Source organism: Rousettus aegyptiacus, unplaced genomic scaffold (genome assembly GCF_014176215.1).
Source record: "Rousettus aegyptiacus isolate mRouAeg1 unplaced genomic scaffold, mRouAeg1.p scaffold_m13_p_14, whole genome shotgun sequence".
Taxonomy (NCBI): domain Eukaryota; kingdom Metazoa; phylum Chordata; class Mammalia; order Chiroptera; family Pteropodidae; genus Rousettus; species Rousettus aegyptiacus.
In genome coordinates, this window is record NW_023416289.1 from 41017725 (window position 1) to 41035721 (window position 17997).

General features: G+C 54.8%; 2 protein-coding genes and 1 long non-coding RNA gene across 5 annotated transcripts in view; 1 reads left to right on the top strand and 2 right to left on the bottom strand.

Annotated features, from left to right (window-relative positions):
• TGFB1 (transforming growth factor beta 1) overlaps window positions 1–9992 on the bottom strand; it is a 19019-nt gene extending 9027 nt beyond the window's left edge. For 2 of the 3 annotated variants that reach the window (XM_036231682.1, XM_016135677.2), the window contains exons 1-5: window positions 9001–9992; window positions 5869–6029; window positions 4525–4642; window positions 2954–3031; window positions 2641–2788 (exon numbers count right to left, since the gene is read on the bottom strand). In XM_036231682.1, coding sequence (XP_036087575.1) covers window positions 2641–2788; window positions 2954–3031; window positions 4525–4642; window positions 5869–6029; window positions 9001–9355 — 860 coding nt within the window. In that variant the 5' untranslated portion in view covers window positions 9356–9992. The remainder of the gene's footprint in view (window positions 1–2640; window positions 2789–2953; window positions 3032–4524; window positions 4643–5868; window positions 6030–9000) is intronic. The other variant, XM_036231683.1, reaches the window with a different exon arrangement.
• Window positions 9993–10872: 880 nt separating this feature from the next.
• Window positions 10873–17179, bottom strand: B9D2 (B9 domain containing 2). Its single transcript, XM_016135678.2, has 4 exons — window positions 16965–17179; window positions 16466–16557; window positions 13718–13843; window positions 10873–11468 (listed from the first exon to the last, which is right to left on the bottom strand). The coding sequence occupies exons 2-4, from the start codon at window positions 16551–16553 to the stop codon at window positions 11155–11157; spliced, it is 528 nt and encodes a 175-aa protein (XP_015991164.1). The 5' UTR covers window positions 16554–16557; window positions 16965–17179; the 3' UTR covers window positions 10873–11154.
• LOC118611373 lies at window positions 16486–17819 on the top strand. The gene is made up of 2 exons (XR_004954279.1): window positions 16486–16592; window positions 17285–17819. It is a non-coding gene; the product is annotated as an uncharacterized LOC118611373 (long non-coding RNA).
• The last annotated feature ends 178 nt before the right edge of the window (window positions 17820–17997 follow it).

Genomic DNA, 17997 nt, shown 5'->3' on the forward strand with positions numbered 1-17997 from the left:
AATAGAAGTGGCTGCCTCTTCAGAGAGGGGTTGGTGGGTCACAGCTGGAGGGTCTCTGAGATCCTTTCTAGGTTTGGTCTTTTGCATGTATTTACCTATTCAAATTGTAATCAATAGAGAATTCGTCAGTTAATTTCAAAACCCTGCAAGGCAGGCCTCATTATTATTTCCATTTGAAGGATGAAGAAACTGAGCCTCAGAGAAGAAGAATGTTGCCTGCTTGCGTACAGTGTGTAAGGCGTAGTGCTCAGGGCCAGGTTCACAACCGACTCTGTGCCAGCCCAGAGCCTGTGATCATCAACCGTGTCAGCTCAAGCAGAGGGGAAAGAGGTAATGACACAGGATCTCCCCAGGGCTAGACAAGGCCTTTCCAAGAGCCAAAAAGCCCTGAAAAGGGAGTCAGGATACAGATCCCTGAGCTCTGCCTCGTGCCTCCACAGTCTGGTTAGGCCTCAGTTTCCCCATCAAAGATAGGGGCGATGTTCGATCGAATAAGGTGACAATAACCTTAGGGCCAAGGGGGCTTCGAGAAGTCTACGTATGTAGGCTCGAGGGGGTCACGAGGCCCCCAAACCAGATGCACATGTGTGTGTATGTGTGCGCACATTTCTGAGGGAGAAGGTTCCTGGCTTTTGGCTTCTCAAGGGGGTCCTGAACTCACAAAGGTGGAAGAACCACTGTCCAGAATAATCTTTCATTTCCAGTCCAGCTCTGGCTGGGGTTCTGAGGTCCTGAGATGTGATTCGTCTGTGATTCTATTTCCCAGCTCAGCCATTCTCCATATGGGGTCCTAGAAGGAGCAGCAGCAGCATTGCCTGGGAACTTGTGGGGAATGAAAATTCTCAGGCTCCACCCCACACTACTGAATCAGAAACTGGGGGTGGGGGACAACAGGGCAGATTTAACGAGCCTTCCAGATGACCCAGTGACATGCACAGTCTGGGCCCTCACAAAGCTCTTGGAAACCTTCAAACACACACAAAAGTAGAAGATATTGAATTGAACCCTCATGTCTTTATTGCCCAGCTTCGACTCAGCAAGTCCTGGCCAAACTCACTGTATCTCTACCCCGACCCGCTTCCTCTCCCCTGTTATCATTTCACCCACAAATAATTCCATATGTATCTCCAAGAAATTCAGGACTATTTCAAAACATAACCACATGAGAAAAATTAACAATAATTCCTTGATATCAGCAAATATCTCATTAGAGCTCACATTTCCCCAGCTGTCTCATGTCTTTTTTTTTTTTTTTAAGAGTCTGCAAAAAGAAAGATCCAAATAAGGTCTATGCATTGCAGTTGGTTGATATATCTCTCAAGATTCTTTTAGAAATCTATAGAACCATGTCTTTGTCTATTCCTGCCCCTTGCATTATATCTGTTGATAAAAATGAGTCAGGTTTCCCTCAGTCTAAGTGTCGCTGGCTGCATGCCTATGGTGATGCTTAACACGTTCCACGCTCCCTGTATTTCTGGAAAACTGGTAGTTGGCTCTATCGTCTCAATCAACCTCAGGTTCGATTTTTTGGTAAGACTTCCTATGTGATATCGGGATCCTCTCTGTGGAGGCTCACAGGGCTGGCTGCCTCTCTCTGTAATATCATTAACAGTTAGTGCTCAAGGATTCGATCCATTCTTTCAGAGGGTTGATGGGCTGAGGGTAGGATCTGGTGGTGAAGGACCTGGGAGCGGAGCTGACTTTCCAGCGGGGGAACAGCATGTGACAAAGCCTAGAGGCACTATCAAAATATTAAGCAGGGGAGGGACGAGGTCAGATTATCATCCTAGATTCTCAACATTCTGACTCTGAATTTCAACATTCTAGAAATCTAGACTGTTCACAGACTACAATAGTCCAGCATCTCAAGATTCTAACACCGCAAAGGCTTTTCCAGCTTTCTAGGAGTCCTGCATTCCAACTCTCGAGGATCTTGGCATTCTTGAATTCCAATATTGCAATACGGCATTCCAACATTCCACAGTTCTGAGCCCATCACTCAAGAGGTCCAACCTGCCACTTTCTAAGATCCCAGCCTTCCAAGAATCTAACATTCCAGCACTGAGCCCCGACGCTCTAGGATACCAAAATTCTGGCTTTCCCCAACTCTATTTGTGGATGCTGTATTTTAATGAAGGAATCTACCATTCTGAGCCCAGGATTCAGGGACTCTAGTTAGCCAACACTGGAGATTCCAACCTTTCAATGGCACAGGAATCCAACTCAGGCAAACTTCCAATTCGGAACTCCCAAATTCTGGGCTCCCAACGCTCCTTGAGTCCAACACTGTCAGACTGCAGTAATTAACACTGAACTCTAGCATCCTAGAATCCCAACATTCTAGAACACCTTAACCTGCCACCAACACAGATCTTGAACATGGCATCCTTCCAACACTGAATTCCCACATTCTCCGTGTTCAACATTCTAATCACCTCTGATTCCCACACACCAGCAGAAAAGCAGCCTGACCTGAACATTCTAGGACTCCCAGCTCGCACACCCCAGCGTTCTCGGATGCACACCTGAACCCCCGAGCCCTCCAAGTGGAAATGGACACCAGCCCAAGCATGGCACCAGCCAGGTGCCCACACTACAGTGCCTAGTCAGGCCGCTAGACTGGAAGGCGTCGCTCTTCACCTGAAGCAGTAGTTGGTGTCCAGAGCTCGGCGGTGCCGGGAACTGTGCAGGTGCTGGGCCCTCTCCAGCGGGGTGGCCATGAGCAGCAGGAAGGGCCGGTTTATGCCATGAATGGTGGCCAGGTCACCCCGGCGGCCGATACTGATTCCTGTTTTAGTTTGGGCGTCAGAAGGTGGTGGAGGCGGGGTGGGGGTGGGGTGACAGGTACACACATACTCTCAGATGGACAAATGGGGGGACGGACAGGGAGAGAAGGGGTCACACATACACGTACGCACTGCGCATGGCACTGGGACAGAGAGGTGGGCCTCACCATTGATTTCCACATGAAGTATGTCATCTTTGTTGTCACAGGAGCAGTGGGCACTGAGGCGAAAGCCCTCGATTTCCCCTGTGGGAGGGAGAAGCGGGGAGCCAGTGTGAGGGTACACTCACCCAGACTGTGGGAGTGGAAGAAAGAAGCAGCAAACACCATGGGGCTCCTCCCTGCCCCTTCCCCTGCCTGCCTGCTCTCTGCGCCCTCTCTCTCCAGTTCTTTGCCTTGCTGCCGCCTCCTCCTCAGCCTCTAGCTGAAACATCACTGCCTCCAAGAGGCCCTCCAGGATGCAGGCCCTACCCCTACTGTGACACCGCTTTATTTTCTGCATAGCACTGACCTCCTCAGACATTTGTATTTGGCTATTTATTTCCTTCATTGTTCTCAGTGGAGAGCAGGATGCTTGGAGTGGCGAGGGGGCGGGGGCAGGCAGGGATCTTCGTCTTGTTCCCCATAGGGCCTGGCCCACAGTCATAAAAACAGACATCTACAGATTGCAGACTGGGCGCCAGTCCTGTTCTAAATGCTTGGTGGGCCTTATGTCCTTTAACCCTCACCAAAGTCCCCCATTTTACAGACGAGAATGACACCCAGGCATAGAGAAGAGGTGACTTGCCCAAAGCGGGAGAAAGCAGGGTTGGGGTGCTCATGCCCTGCAGGGCAGCTGAGGGAGAACGGCTTCCTCAATGAATGAGCCCTGTCCTGGGTCCTGTCCTGGGTGCTCTGGGCTCAGTAATGGGCAAACAGGCCTTTGTCCAGCACAATCACCCTCACCCAGAAAACCCTCCCGGACCCCACCTCCAGATGGGTTTGGGTGTCTGCTCTGGGCTCCCCGATCCTGGCCCTGGTCATTCTGGTCATCAATGCCTGCTCGAACTTTAGCAAAACTTCTTAAGTGTCTGAAAGTGACTGTGGGCCCCAGGAGGACAGGGCCTAGAAGTCTTCTTGGTTATCACTGTGTCCCCTGCACCACTGTCACAGGGCCAGGCACACAGCAGGGACCTCCTGGCACTTATTGAATGGAGGTATGAATAAGAGGGAGACTAGGAAGAGACATGTGGGTGCTGTGGGTTCGGCCGGGACAGGACAGACACCATCCTCCTCTTCTAGACGGGTCAGATGTGGCAGGCTGTCGCTGGCACAGCCTATTCCTCTGCCCTCAGGTGTCAGCTCCCATGTCCCCTCCTCCAGGAAGCCCTCTTTGGTTCCAGTCTGGGCATGCACCTCCTCTGGGCTCCCCACCGCCGGCCTGCCCACTCTAGGTCATTACTACCTGGTTTACAGGTCTTTCATTCCCTTTCCCCACCCCAGCAATGAACCACAAGCTCTGTGAGGGCAACAATGGTGCTGTTTGGTCACTGCTGCGTCCCCAGAATCACCCAGCATAGAGCAGGTGCTCAGGAAATGGATCAACCCATTCATTGCTGGGGTCTGAGTGCCTGAGAGAGCCAGGTCTCAGCTATTTGGCACCAACATGAGGGGCGGGGTGCTAGGCAGGGCAGCTCAGGGACAAACAATGGGGTTGACCCCATTGCAAAATAGGGGTGGAACAGAACATCGGTCCTCACCTTTCTTACTCAGCCACTGCCGTACTACTCCAGTGACCTCAAAGGACAACCATTCAGGCGTGTCACTGGGGGCCAGGAGCTGGCTGCTGAGGTAGCGCCAGGAACCGTTGTTGTATTTCTGGGGGATGATGAATGAGAGGAGAAAGATGGTAGGTAGATGCTGCCATGCACCCCCATGTTTATTAACTGCACTTCCCGCTCCATCTGTTCCCCTTAACAGTCCTTAGATAGTCCCTCAGACAGTCCCCTCCCAGAGGGTCCCAACAGAAGAAGAGGAAAGAGCTCCAGGCCAGGGGGTCAAGGCACCAGGGGGCTCATCCTTGGCCTCTGCCTCCACCACCACCACCCCCCCGCCCCGCCTTGTCAGGCCCATGGAAATGCCCTTTCCTCTCTAGACCTGTTTCCTAGCTGGTGAAACACCAGGCTCCTTTCGGCCTGGAGAGCCCACCGTGCTCAGATTCTCCTGCAGCCATCCTAGGCTTCACTCAGCATACAGTTCTGCAAATCTGACAGCCTGAATTCTGAGTCTCTAACTTTCTAGGGACTTATGTTAGAAATTACTCTGTAACTCCAGGGTCCGACAGCACCCCAAGGATTACGCAGTTAATGAGCCCGAGAGTTCTGAGAGTAATGTTCTACAAATCCAGGAATCTGACATTTCACAGACCTAGAAGCTGCAGATGCCTGACATCCACAAGGAATGACCCCCTGGGGCTGGACAGAAGGTTCCAGGGGCCAGCTGCATAAAGCTGTATTCTCTAGACTCTCCGACATTAACATCAAAGTTCCCCTGTAAGAGGCTAATGCCTACCATCCCTACTATGGAAGCCAAAGCTCTATGTAATGTGGATTCCAGGTCACACGACCTTCTAGAGACACCAGCCTGTCTGAAGGCGCCAATCTTCCTGAAGACTCCAAATCTTCTAGAACAGAGCTATCCAAGAGACCTCTCTGTTCTTTATCTGCGGCGTCCAAAATAGCTACTGACCGCATGTGACTATGGCCACTTGAAATATAGCCAGAAAGACTGAGGAACTGAATTTTTGCTTTCATTTAATTTTCATCAACTTAAATGGCCATCTGTGCTAGTGGCTATCATATGGGACACAATCAGTCGAGAACCCCCAACCTTTCTAGAGATTGCAACATTCAAGAGTCCTGTATCCTAGAATCCAGTTGCTAAGATTCTGGCCTCTAAGTGGTTAACATTCTAGGGTGCCAGGAGTCTGAAGTTTCAGAGCGCCCTCTGATCCCATGGTCTGTGTGCCTCCATCCTTCAGGGTCTATCTGTGTGGACTCTGCAGCCCCCCGCAGTCCAGAAACCCCATCTGGCCCATGCCCCACCTGGTACAGCTCCACATGCTGCTCCACTCTCAATTTGTGTCTCTGCATACGCAGCTCTGCTCGGGAGAGCAACTCGGGTTCCGACACTGCTTCCCGGAGCTCGGACGTGTTGAAGAACATGTATATGCTGTGTGAATTATGCTTGTATGTCTCATAGATTTCTAGGCAGAAGGAGCAGAGAAGGGGGATGTCAGGGGTGTGGCAGGGGCGGGGGAGCTGGTACACCCCAAGTCTAAGATTGTGGGCTCCAGATAGCCCTGGGTTGGAGTCTGATCCTGACACTTGTAGCTATGTGACCTTGGCTGAATGCTTTCCTTCTCTGGATTTGTTTCTTCCTCTGTAAAACAGTCCTAATCACTCTTCTCTCCCATCATCTGTAAAGGGACCACTCAGTATAGGCTGGCACCAAAGGTGTCTCCTCTGCTTGCTCAGGCCTCCCTAGTGCTTGGATTCTCAAATGCAAGTTAATGGCAGTGTACGGTCAAGGGCATCTGGAGCAGACCATGCCTCTGCTGCCTTTCAGCTCTGTGACCTTGGCAAGTCACATCCCTCCAGGAGCCTCAGTTTCCTATTCTTTGGGAAGTGGCAGCCACATCAAGCTCCTGCCTTCCAACCCCGGCTCTCCTAAGTGAAGCGCTATGTAACTCTGGGCAAGTGAATTACTCTCTCTGTGCCAGATTCTCACCTGTAAAACAAAGACCAATGGCAGAACGAGTGTGAAATGAGATGACGCAGATAATGCATGTAGCACAGTCTGCACATAGTGCTCACTCTAATATGTGTGTTAAATTGCACTCACTACTTGCCTATTCAAAGCACTGCGCATTTAAACTTCACAACGGCCCCATGAGGAAGATTATTATGCCCGTTTTATAGATGGGGGAACACAAGCACAAAGAGATTAAGTAATTTGCGGCAAGGTCGCATAGCTAGGAAGCTGCAGAACGGGATTCAAACTCAAGCAGTCTGGCTCCAGAGACTATGATCTCAACCACTAGGGCTATGCTGCCTCCCTGCTCATGTGATATTATTATTATTATTTATTATTATTATTATTAATTGCTTCCTCCCTCAGCTGAAAAGGCGAAGTTCATTCTAGGTAGGAATGGCTTAGGGGTGGGAAGGAAATTAGGAAGTGTTTACTAGTCTAGGAAAAGTTCCTGGTTAGGGTTGAAGAGGCAGAGCACAAACTCCTGGATCAACTGGGGAAACAGCAGTAGGGGTAGGGAGATGGGGACAGGATCTGATGAGAAGGCAAGAAGAATCCCTTATGCGGGGCCCCCTTCCCCTATTCCTCCCCATTCCAGCCAGGCCAGCCCCTCCCCCCTATAAGTCCTATCTGGCCGAGCAGTTACTCAGCAACCCCCAGAGGAAGGGTAGAGGCAGGCGGGGAGACAGATAGGAAAAGAGAGAGGAGGGGCAGAGATCAGCAGGAGAGAGGGAGAGACCGCAGAGACTGGGAGAGGTAGGGAGGAGGTCCACACGGGAGCCCCACACGTGGACAGAGACTAATGGGGATGCAGGAGAGATGGAAAGACAAAGATGGAGACACATTGACAGACACACGGGAAGAAGAAACAGAGGGTTTGGGGGCAGATGGAGGCAATCCGGGAGGAGAAGATTGAAGGTTTCAGATGCGTCAAAGAAATCTCTACACCTAAGGTGAAGAGACGACGGAAGAGGTGAGATGAGACGAACATGTGGGTGGGGACGGGCGTCGTTTGGCTGGAGACACAATTGGGCGTATAAAGGGGCTGGTGACCCACAAGTCCAAGAGGGAAAGTGAAAGGAGGGGGATCGCCCCAATCCTCCGGGCCACTTGGGACGCCTGGGTCCCTGCGTGGGCGCTGAACGGGCGGGCCCAGCGGTAGCCCCGCCCGGAGCTGGGGTGAAGAGGGCCCGAGGCGCCGCCGCTGCGAGGGCGGGGACCGGACCTGCCTCGTCTCGCCCCAGGCTCCGCGCGCGATCCCCGCCCCCCAGGGCACGGGAAGGAAAGGGAAGGGAGGGCGGGCGGGCGAGGTGGCCGGACGCTGGGGTTTCCCCAGCCTCCCGGAGAGGAACTGGCATTTTGGGGTCCAGACTCTCAGCCTTTAGCTCTGTGGGGTCCTCCTCCCCTCTTCCGGACCCGCAGCTCCTCCCCCCGCGCGTGGCACCCACGTGGGGCTTCCTCACCCACATCTTGTGGACTCGTACCCATCCACTTCTCCCCCTGCGGCTAGGTTCCTCGCTCAGCCCACTCCCTTCCATCCCGCAGCGCGAGGGGCTCGCCGCTGCCAGCAGGGCACCGTCGATGCCTCCTCCGCCCCCCTCCCGGTCCGCCTTTCCCACGCTGTAAACCCCTTCCCATGACCTAGTGTGCTAGGTTTCCTGGGGTATCGCTTCCTCGGCTGGGCTTCCTCCTCGCACGTCCATCTGCGAAATACTCAGGGCCCCTCCGCGGCCATCCCCGGCGACCCTGGGGAGTCCGCTTCTCGCCACTAGCTTCCTTTTCCCCTCCCTACGACTTCGCGCCCCTTTCTTCTCCGCATTTTTCACCCCCTCACCACTCCACTCTCTGTCCCCTCAATCCCGCGTGCTCCTGGCACCTTCTGCAAGCTGGTCCACTCTCCATTTTCCGGCACCTCTGGGCTTCGCTTTACCTAATTTTTCTGCCCTTGAATCTTCCCGCCTCACTACCCCTGAGCTCTGCGTCCGCTTTCCCCACGGCCTCTCCCTGCTCAAAACTGGGGTCTCCGCTTATCGCAAAGCGCGATTCCTCTCTGCAGCCCCAGCCCCATGACCCCCGCACTCTAGTGCAGCCTGTAGCGGAAAGCCTTTTTCTACCTCTTGCCCCAATCGCTTCTCTCCCTCCAAGGGACTCCCCCTAGGATCCTGCATGTTCCCGTCACTCTCCAGAAGCAGTCCACTTCGCTCTCTTCTCTTCAAGACCAGATACGAGGGTGGGGGTGAGGGTGGGGGTGGGTAGGGAGATCCGCTCTATCCTCTTTGGGATCCTCTCCCACGTTCCGGGGCCCCCGGGGGTCCTCTTCCTCCAGTCAGTTTCCTCCGCTAGTAATTTCCTCCCCCTGCCCCCTGCGTGCCGGCGCCCCCTTGGGGGCTCCCTTCCAGGGTCCCCGACCCTTCAAAGCTCACTGTGGCTGTTTTCCACGGTTAGCACGCGGGTGACCTCCTTGGCGTAGTAGTCCGCCTCCGGTTCGGGCTCCGGCTCTGCGCTCTCCCCGGCCACCCGGTCACGGGTGCTGTTGTAAAGGGCCAGCACGGACTCAGGCAGCGGGCCGGGCGGCACCTCCCCCTGACTCGGGGGACTGGCGAGTCGCAGCTTGGATAGGATCTGGCCGCGGATGGCCTCGATGCGCTTCCTCTTCACCAGCTCCATGTCGATGGTCTTGCAGGTGGATAGTCCGGCAGCCGGCCGGTAAGGCGTCAGCACTAGTAGCCACAGCAGCGGCAGCAGCAGCGGCAGCAGCCGCAGCCCGGAGGGCGGCATGGGGGAGGCAGCGCCCCCCCGGCACTGCCGAGAGCGCGAGCCGGGCTGGGCTGGGAACAGGGAGGCCCCGCCCCTACAGGAGCTGGCTGGGGGTCTCCCAAGGAAAAGTAGGAGGGCCTGAGGGGTGGGGTGGGAAGGTTGAGGCCCTCGAGGAGAATGGAGGGGAGACTGGTGGGTGGCTTCTCGGTATCCCACGGGAAAACCCGAGATGGGCGCGATCTAGTACCAGAGGTGGGTGGTCCTGAATAGGGGAGCTGAGGCAGGTCTAAGAGAGATCCAGTCTCCCGGATCCCGGAGGAGAAGGGTTCTTGGACGCGTAGAGGCTCAGGAGAGAGGCCGGGATATGGGGCGTGCAGGGGGGTGCGCCCGAGGTCTTAGGGTCAGGTCTTCGCGGGAGTCGGGTTTGCGGTTCCTGAGGGCTGGTCCGCAGTGGGGGCGCCTGGGGGACGACGTGTAGACAGGGAGGGAGCAAGCGTCCGAGGAGGTAAGGGGGCGGTCTGGGGTCCCCAAGTCCTGCCTCCTCGCCGGGTTGCGCCGCGCCAAGCGGTCCCCGCGCCTCCGGCTCCCAGCGGCAGCGGAAAAGTCTCAAAACTTTTTTTCCTCTTCTCCCAACCAGCTCGTCCCTCCTCCCGCTCCTCCTCCCCCTCCTCCCCGCAGTGGCGGCGGCGGCGGCGGGGGCGGCGGCGGCTCGTCTCAGACTTTGGGGCCTCGGGCTGCTCTTCGGCGGCTCCTTCCTCCGCTCCCGGCCGAGGCCGGCCCTGCGGGTGGCTCTGAGCCGGGGGGGGGTGCCCCGGAGGGGGCGTCCCCCCTGCCCCCAACCGGGGGCCTCGCTGTCTGGCGGATCCGCGGCGGGAGGAGGAGGTGGGACGGCCCGGGGCGCGAAGGGCGGCGGCGGCGGCGGGGACCGGCTGGGGCGGCGGGGGGTTTTGAAGCCGCCCCGGCCCCACCCAGGAAGCGCGCGGGGCGGGGGCGGCCCCCAGGAGGGCGGGCATGGGGGGGCCGGGCCACCGACCTCAGCTCGCGTGGGCGGGCTCTGAGGGGGGTCCCTTAAGCCCCGGGGGTAGGGGGCGGGCACCCTGGCCCCGCCCCATGAACCGGGTGCTGCCTCCTGGCGGCCGAGCACTACCAAAGCGGGCAGTTGCCTGTGGCTTTGAGGGCTATGTAGGGGTCACCGAAGGAAGACCTGGCAGGCAAGGCTCAACCAGAGGATGGGGACATAGGGTACAGGAGATCAGAGGAGGGGACCCAGAACGGAGAGAGTGGGAGGCTGGGGCAGAAGAGGCGAGAGTCAGCCAGGAGATAGGGGCCCCAGCGGGGAGAGGGGAACTGAGGAAGGGAACCCCAAGGTAAGGGAGTCTTAAGAGGGGCACCCAGAGTGGGGAGGGGTGTCAGAGTCTGAAGCAAAGGATGGAGGAGGCAGGTCTGTCAGAAGGCGGGGCCTGAGGAAGGAAGGTGTCAATAAGAGGATGGGGCACAGACCACCTGACAGGTCAGGAGGTCAGGAAGGAACCCACACCTGTCAGAACTGCTTTCCTTTATTGCACACTTAAATATGTGAGGCAGCCTCTTCTCCTCCAAACCCCTGGGACTCTACACGCTTGTTGCTATTTCACAGATGGGGAAGTTGGACCCCAGAGGGACGGCCACTAGGCTTGAGGTGCTAACCGGGACAGACGCCAGACCAAGCCTTGGCTGGGGGTAGGTCTGACTGTCTCCAGAGCCCATGCTTCTACCACTGTGCCATCCTGCCCCTCACTGGGCATCCAGGGGTGTGGATGGGGCCGGCGAGGCAGGGTCCCTCAGCATTCGACGCCATAGCGATCAAAGTGGCGTAGAAGCAGACCCAGCTCAAGGTGCACGGTGCCACCAGCAGCCGTGTGCAGGCGATAGCGGTCGGCCCCACTGTAGATGGCATCCGCATGCAGCAGCTGAGGCCCGCCACCCACAAAGGCCCGTGCCAGCTGCTCCCGCCAGCTGCCCAGGGGCCGCCATGTGGGGCAGTCCAGCTGGTGCGTTCCTGGACTGCTGGGCACGTGGCAAAAGCCATAGCCTGCAAGCTGGCAGCGGCCAAAGCTGTCCTGGGACCACACCTGGAGATGAAGCCGGGGCCAGCCTGCAGGACAGGAGGGAGGGAAGGAGGGATGGAGTCAGCCCTGTCTTCTGCTTCTGGATCCCCACTGGAGACTCCAGGCCCAATCCCTTCCCCTCTGCCTTTCTTCCCCAGCCTCCTCTCTGAACTCCCAGCCAAAGGGATCTTTCTGAATCTATGTTCCTCGCCTGCTTAAAACCTGTCCATGGCTCCCGAGGGCCCTCAATATGAAGTCCAACCTCAACATGGATCTATCCTCTGCTGATTTCCCTCTCTTCTGTGTCCGCATCTCTGGGAAGCCCAATCTCCAGGTGAATGAGTGCCTTGGGGCTTGTCCTAGCCACCTCCCTCCTTCCCACCCCATGGCCCACCCTGTTCTCTCTGGGCTTAGGGCCTTCTTTTTTGCCCCTACAGTCCACCTTCCACCTGGCATTGGGAAACATTTTTCTCCCCCTTCCATAGGTTTCCCAGTATCCTCAGAATACAGTTTAGTTCCTCAGCCTGGTAGGCAAAACCCTTGAATGCTGGCCCCATCTCACCCTCCCTTATGAGCCCCTCCGTGCTAGTTCCCGTTGTAGAAGCTGGGGACACACTGGTGAACAGAGCAGACAAAAATTCCTGCCCTTGTGTAACTGACATCCTAGACAACGAATGTAGTAAATAAGCAAATTATAGGGTATGGCAGATGGTGATAACTGCTCTGGAGAAAAAATAAAGCTGGGTAGGGTAGGGGTGGGGATGCAGTTTTAGAAAGAGGGTGATCAGGACAAGTTTCACTGAGGTGACATTTGAGCAAATGCTTAAAGGAGAGAAGGACGTGGGCCATGTTGACATCTGGGGAAAAGAGCGCTCCCAGCAGAGGGAATAGCCCTTGATGGGAGGTGTCTGGTGGGGCCAGTGTAGCCCAGGGCCATTGACAGAGGGAGAAAGGGAGGTGCATTCAGATCCAGGTAAGACTTTGGCTTTTATCCTGAGAGAGACAGGACTCAGAGGGTTCTTAGAAGAGGAGGAATGTGACCTGACTTAGGTGTTCCCAGAGGAACAGCCTATGAGGGTAGGGTGGGAACACCAGCCAAGAGGCTACCGTAATGGCCCAGGTGAGAGGTGAGAGTGGACAGACCAGGGTGGGGCGGGGGAGGGAAGTGGTGAGGCATAGTATGCATTTCAAAGGTAGAGCCAATGGGGTTTCCTGATGGACAAGAATGGGAGGGGAGCTGGGAAGAGGCAAGGATGATACCCGTACTGGGGACTTGGGGGTCTGAAGAGTAAAAGGACAGTCACCTGCCTCATCCTCCAACCTATCCCCCTTTAAAAGCAGAATCTGACTTGTCAGTTGCCTGCTGTGACTCCCCGGGGCTTTCAGGAGATGGCCTCAGCTCTGCAGCCTGGCAGTCAAAGCTCTGCATGGCCTGTCCCCTACCACCTGGACCCTTCCAGCCCTCCAGCTTTCCCTCCGTCCTCCAAATGCCGTGGCTCACTTTACCCTTTGAGCCTTCCATACACAGCTCTCTGCCTAGAAACCTTCTTTCTCTCTGCCTTATTACCTCCTATCATTTGCTGTGGCCCGTCACGGCAAAGCTTAAACATCCCTTCCTCCAGGAAGCCCTCCCTCTTGAACTCACCAGCAGTCAGGAGCCTCCTCTGGGCTCCCATAACCCTCCAGACTCCCCCATCCCTGCCCACTCTGGGTTGCCATTTTCTGGGGACAGCTCTGTCTTCCCCATGGGACGGTGAACCCTGTAAGGACAGGACTCAGGGCTGTCTCAATCACTGACATCTCCCTGACGTCACCCACCACAGGTAGGCACTCAGTAAGTATTATTTATATTGTTGAAATATATGGCATATTTACCTAGGCTATTTTCTGGAATCCATTCAGTATGACCCAAATTTTCCACCAGAAAAGATTTTCTGTACCCTCCCTCCCCCGAAATACTCATTTCCCCTCTTATCAGCTGAAGAGCCTGGCCTCTCTCATAACCCCTCCCAGCTTCCTCCTGATTGAAGACTCTTGGTTTATCTCTCTGAAAGCAACCTCCCCTCTCCTGGTGGTTTCCACCTTCCCCTCCCCCCCTCCACCCCTGGCCTCTGACGCACTCCAGAGTCAGCCCAGGGAGGCCTCCCACCAGCCTCTCCAGGGCCAGGCCTGGCTGTGAAAGGGACACGAAGGGCAAGGGAGTGGGGATAGGGTTTGGTGTTCCCAGTTCCCGCAACGTGGGGTGCTGCTAACCGCCACCCCTCAGCTCAGCCCGGGGCCCAGGCTGGGGACCCACCTTGAAGACCTTTTGTGGCGAAGTGCAGGTCAATGGGGTGGGACCAGTAGGCCATGTCCCCTATTTGGGGGGTGTCCACCTGCGTTTGGCCCTCCCGTAGGCCTGACAGGAGCTTCCACGCCGCCCCTGTAATGAGACCCAGGACACCAAGGGACAGGGAGAGGCGGGAGGCAGCGATCAGGAAGGGGAGGCCATCGTGGAGACAGGACCCCACTTCTCCCTGGCATTGGGCGACAAGGGTTACAAAGCGCGAACTCTGGAGCCAAACATCTGGGTTCAACTCCTGGCACTACTTTGTGCCTGTATACCCTTGGGCAAGTTACCTTTCCCTGCTTTAGTCTCCCCATCTGTCAATTGGGTATAATAATAATGTGTTCCTTGTCGTTTCATGAGATTACATGAACTAATTCATACAGAGCACTCAGAACAGTGCCTGGGGCATAGTGAGTGCTGGCTCAGTGTCGGGTATCATTTGTTACTATTCTCACCCCATGTTTAGAGGCCTAGTCCAAGGACTAAGATGGGGCCAAGGGTGCCTGTCACAAAGGAGCTTGGGCACACTGTGAAAGGCACACAATAATACCAGTCCTACGGAGGGTGATGATTAACAGCAAAAAGGCACTGAATGCTTACCAAATGCCAGATGCTGCGCTAAGCACTTTAGTGATTTATTTAATTTATTTAATCTGTCCACTAGGACTCTTAATCCATACCCCACCCCCAGCCTGCAGGCTTCCCCACAGCCGATGAGGCCCTGCATACCCTGGTCTGTGTCCCCCTTCCTGAACTCATCTCTCATTACTCTCCCCAACCCTCACCACTCTCTAGCCTCACAGGTTCTATTTTTGATCTCTCCTCAGGGCCTTTGCACTGCCTGTTCCCTCTGCCTAGAAAGCTCTGCTCTTGATGCTCCCACACCTGGCTTTTTTTCATCCATTAGGGATCAGCTCAAGTGCCACTTTTAGAGGGTTCTCCCTCACCCTTCTACCCAAAACTAGGCTTTATCACATTATCACATCTCGTTTCTTCCTAGTACCTACCACTATCTGTGATCATTACACTCATTTCTTTATCTGCGTATTTATCTTGTCTGTCCTGTGAGCACCAGGAGAGCAGGGATCTTGTACACTGCTGGATCCCCTGGACCTCAAACCCAGATCTTGGTCCACAGAAGGTGCTCAATAAATGTTTTTTGGGCAAATAAATGAGCCTAGGAGGTGGGTGCTCCTACAGTCCCCATTTTACAGGTAAAGAAACAAGACTCTTAAGAAGGAAAGGCACTTGGCCATTCACTCCACAAACATTTATTGGACACCTGCTGCGTGCCAAGCACTGTTCTCCATGCTGGAAGTACAACAGGACTGCAGCAGACCAAGGGCCCACGATGGAGGTGGATTCAAACTGAGCTCTGTCTGACAGCAGAGCCCAAGCCCTTTATCCGACTGCCCCTGAGCTCTCTGCGGGACTAACTGCCCCGCACAACAGCTCCCTGAAATAATAAAAACCATATGGCTATCGCTTCTTCTGGACCAAGTGAAGAAAGCACCAGGCCTTGGGGCAGGTTTGTCACATACAACATTTACTAGCACTCCTATGAAGGACAAATATCCCACTTTACAGATGGGGAAACAGGCTCCAAGAGGGAAAAGCACCCACTTAGGGTCACAGAGCAGGTGAGTGGTGGAGCCCAGACTGGGAGCCAAGTCTGACTCCAGGGCCGCCTCTTCATCCGCTTAGCTGGAGGACCACAATTTCCCAGGGCTGAAAGCGATGATTAGGACAACAGCTGCACTCCTTTCATGGGCATTTATTGTGCTGGGCAACACATGGAGGGCTTTACATCCAATTTTCGCCCCGAGCAGGGCAAACACTGAGCTCTTACTAGGCCAGGCCCTCTCCAGAGTGCTGTTGCTCTTTCTTTAGTCCTCACAACCACCCCATGAAGTACTTTTATTATTCCCATTGTACAGACCGGGAAGCCAAAACAAAGACAAGTGCAAAATAGCTGGTTTTGAGCCCAATCAGTCTGTGCTCTTAACCTCAAATCAACCCTGTACTGCCTCTGGCTGCTATTAGCTTTATTTTCAGACAAGGAAACTGAGGTTTGGAGAGGTCAAGTCTAAAGGTCCCCAATTAATTGGTGGGGGAGTTAGTGTTTGAGTCCAGATCTGGCAGCCTAACCATTACACTATACCACCTCACACGGGGAGACATGAAAATTGGGGCCTCTGAGGTACCTCCCGGGCCAGGTGGATGGATTTGAATGACTGCTAGTACAGGGGTCCTACACTGTCACAGAGAATTATGAATACAGGAGGGTGGCCTTGCCCCTAAATGTAAGATAGCAACTTCCATTTTATAGCAACTCAATAAATGGAGACTGTTAAGCAAAGAATTATTAAGAATGGGGAGGGACCCAGGGCAACCCTAAGACAGGGAATGAAGTCCCAGAAGTAGAGTTAGGGCTGTCTAGTGTTCTGAGGATTGGGAGTGTGTTTGTGGTCTAATCTGTGGTCCCATATCCTTAGGGGCTGTGTGTTCATTGAGTGGGAACCAGAGCCCCTAGAGATGGGATGGGAAGGGATAAGAAGGAAGCCTGAGGCTCACGTGGGCAGTGTGGTCAGGGCTAGGAGTCCTGAGAACCAATGGAAGATAAAGATCAGGGACTGGGCCAGTGGGTAAAGGAAAGAGGATGGAACCTCTAATATGGGGGTCTCGGTGGGGGAAATGTACCAGGCTTGGGAATACCTGTGTGGATGCCCCACTTGCAGAAGAGGCTATTTTCTGAGAAACCGGTGGCCCCCACGATCTGTCCAATCACGTGCACCTCAGCCATGGCCCTGAGAGGGGAAAAATATCATCACAGCTCTATGAGGTAAGTGCACTATTTCCACCTTACAGACGGGGAAACTGTGGCCCTCCAAATAAGGAGCAGTATTAGGATTCCAAGCGAGTTTCGTCAAACCACTGAGAGTGGGCCACACGATCCCAGCTGCCTTTCCAGGAGAGCCCCTAAAAAATAAGGGGCGTAGGGTGGGCTGGGCTAAGGAGAGGACATCCAATCAGCCGGCCTCTAAATTACCTCGCCCAGCGGAAAGCCCCGCCCCCAGGGCATATAGTCCCGCCCACAAGTACAAAGCCCCGCCCCCAGGTCAGAAGATTCTCCCACCCCCCTGTGAAGCTCATGCGTCTTAAGTGCAGGGGTGCCAAAGTCCCGCCTCTAAGTTTACGCATGCGCTATTCCTACCTCAGCAAACCTAACGGTTAGGAAGTGCGAAAGCGGCGGCGGAGATTGGAGTTCATGGTCTTGACCTGTCCCTCTGTCTGCGGGCGCTGGCTTCCTAGGCCTGGCTCGCGCCACTCCCAGGACCTTCCGGGCAGCGAGAGACCTGAGCCGTCGATCCCTTAGAGGCTACGCCCGCTTTCGGGCTCCCTAGTTGTTGCTATGACAACAGCAGCCTCCCTTCCTGGCTTTGCACCCGCCCTGGTGTCGGTAATTGGCCCTAGTTGTCCTCGTGGGCGGGGATAAGCTGTGATGGACGTTTTCTCTCTCCCTCTCCATTTTAGGAAACGCGTCTCTCCGGCCACACACTGGGTTCCGCCATTTGGGGCGTGGCCTGGCGGCCGCCATCTGAAATGTGGCTGACGAAGTCTGAGCGTTGACTGTTTCTTCCAGATACCCTCTTCATAAAATAAATCTATCTATGCGGTGCCACGCCCCCCCCACTCTCGTCCAACCGTGACCGCAAACCAGATACTTGAGCGGGGGTCAAAGGGGACACTTTCTTTCTGGAGAGTACATTCTCCTGCCTCATGACTAGAAAAAAACTCCTTCCTTATTGAGAGATACTCAAGAAGTTGTGGAGAGGGGTTTCCTTCCTTTTTTAGAGTTCCCCAGGCTCCACGGGACTGATAATCCAACTTCCTCCCCAGAAATACTGCCCAGTTCTTCTGTTAGTGCTGATCTGAGCAAGGAGTGGGGTGTGGGGAAGAGGTATGAGAAATGAGGAACTGAAGCCCCTTTATCTGCAGAAAATCCGGTTCTTGAAAACTGGGCTCTACCAGTTACTTGTCTTGTGACCTTGCATGGCTCTGGGTTTCAGTTTCTCATCCATGTAATGGGCACAAGGAGAGTGACAGTTTGAGGTACTCACATTCTGATTCCCTGAGCACTGCCTTTCCCGTGCTGTCAAGCCAGTTGAACCTTAGTGCCTTATTCCTCCAGCCCAGACCAGGAGTCCAAAGGGAATCCATTCCCTTACTTCCCATACTTTTTAGCA

Coding starts and splice junctions, on each gene's coding strand:
- B9D2 (XM_016135678.2), bottom strand. CDS start 16,553: ATGGCTGAGGTGCACGTGATTGGACAGATCGTGGGGGCCACCGGTTTC. Junction 13,844..16,465: donor CAAGTGGGGCATCCACACAG/GTATTCCCAAGC, acceptor GTCTCATTACAG/GGGCGGCGTGGAAGCTCCTG. Junction 11,469..13,717: donor CGCCACAAAAGGTCTTCAAG/GTGGGTCCCCAG, acceptor CCTGTCCTGCAG/GCTGGCCCCGGCTTCATCTC.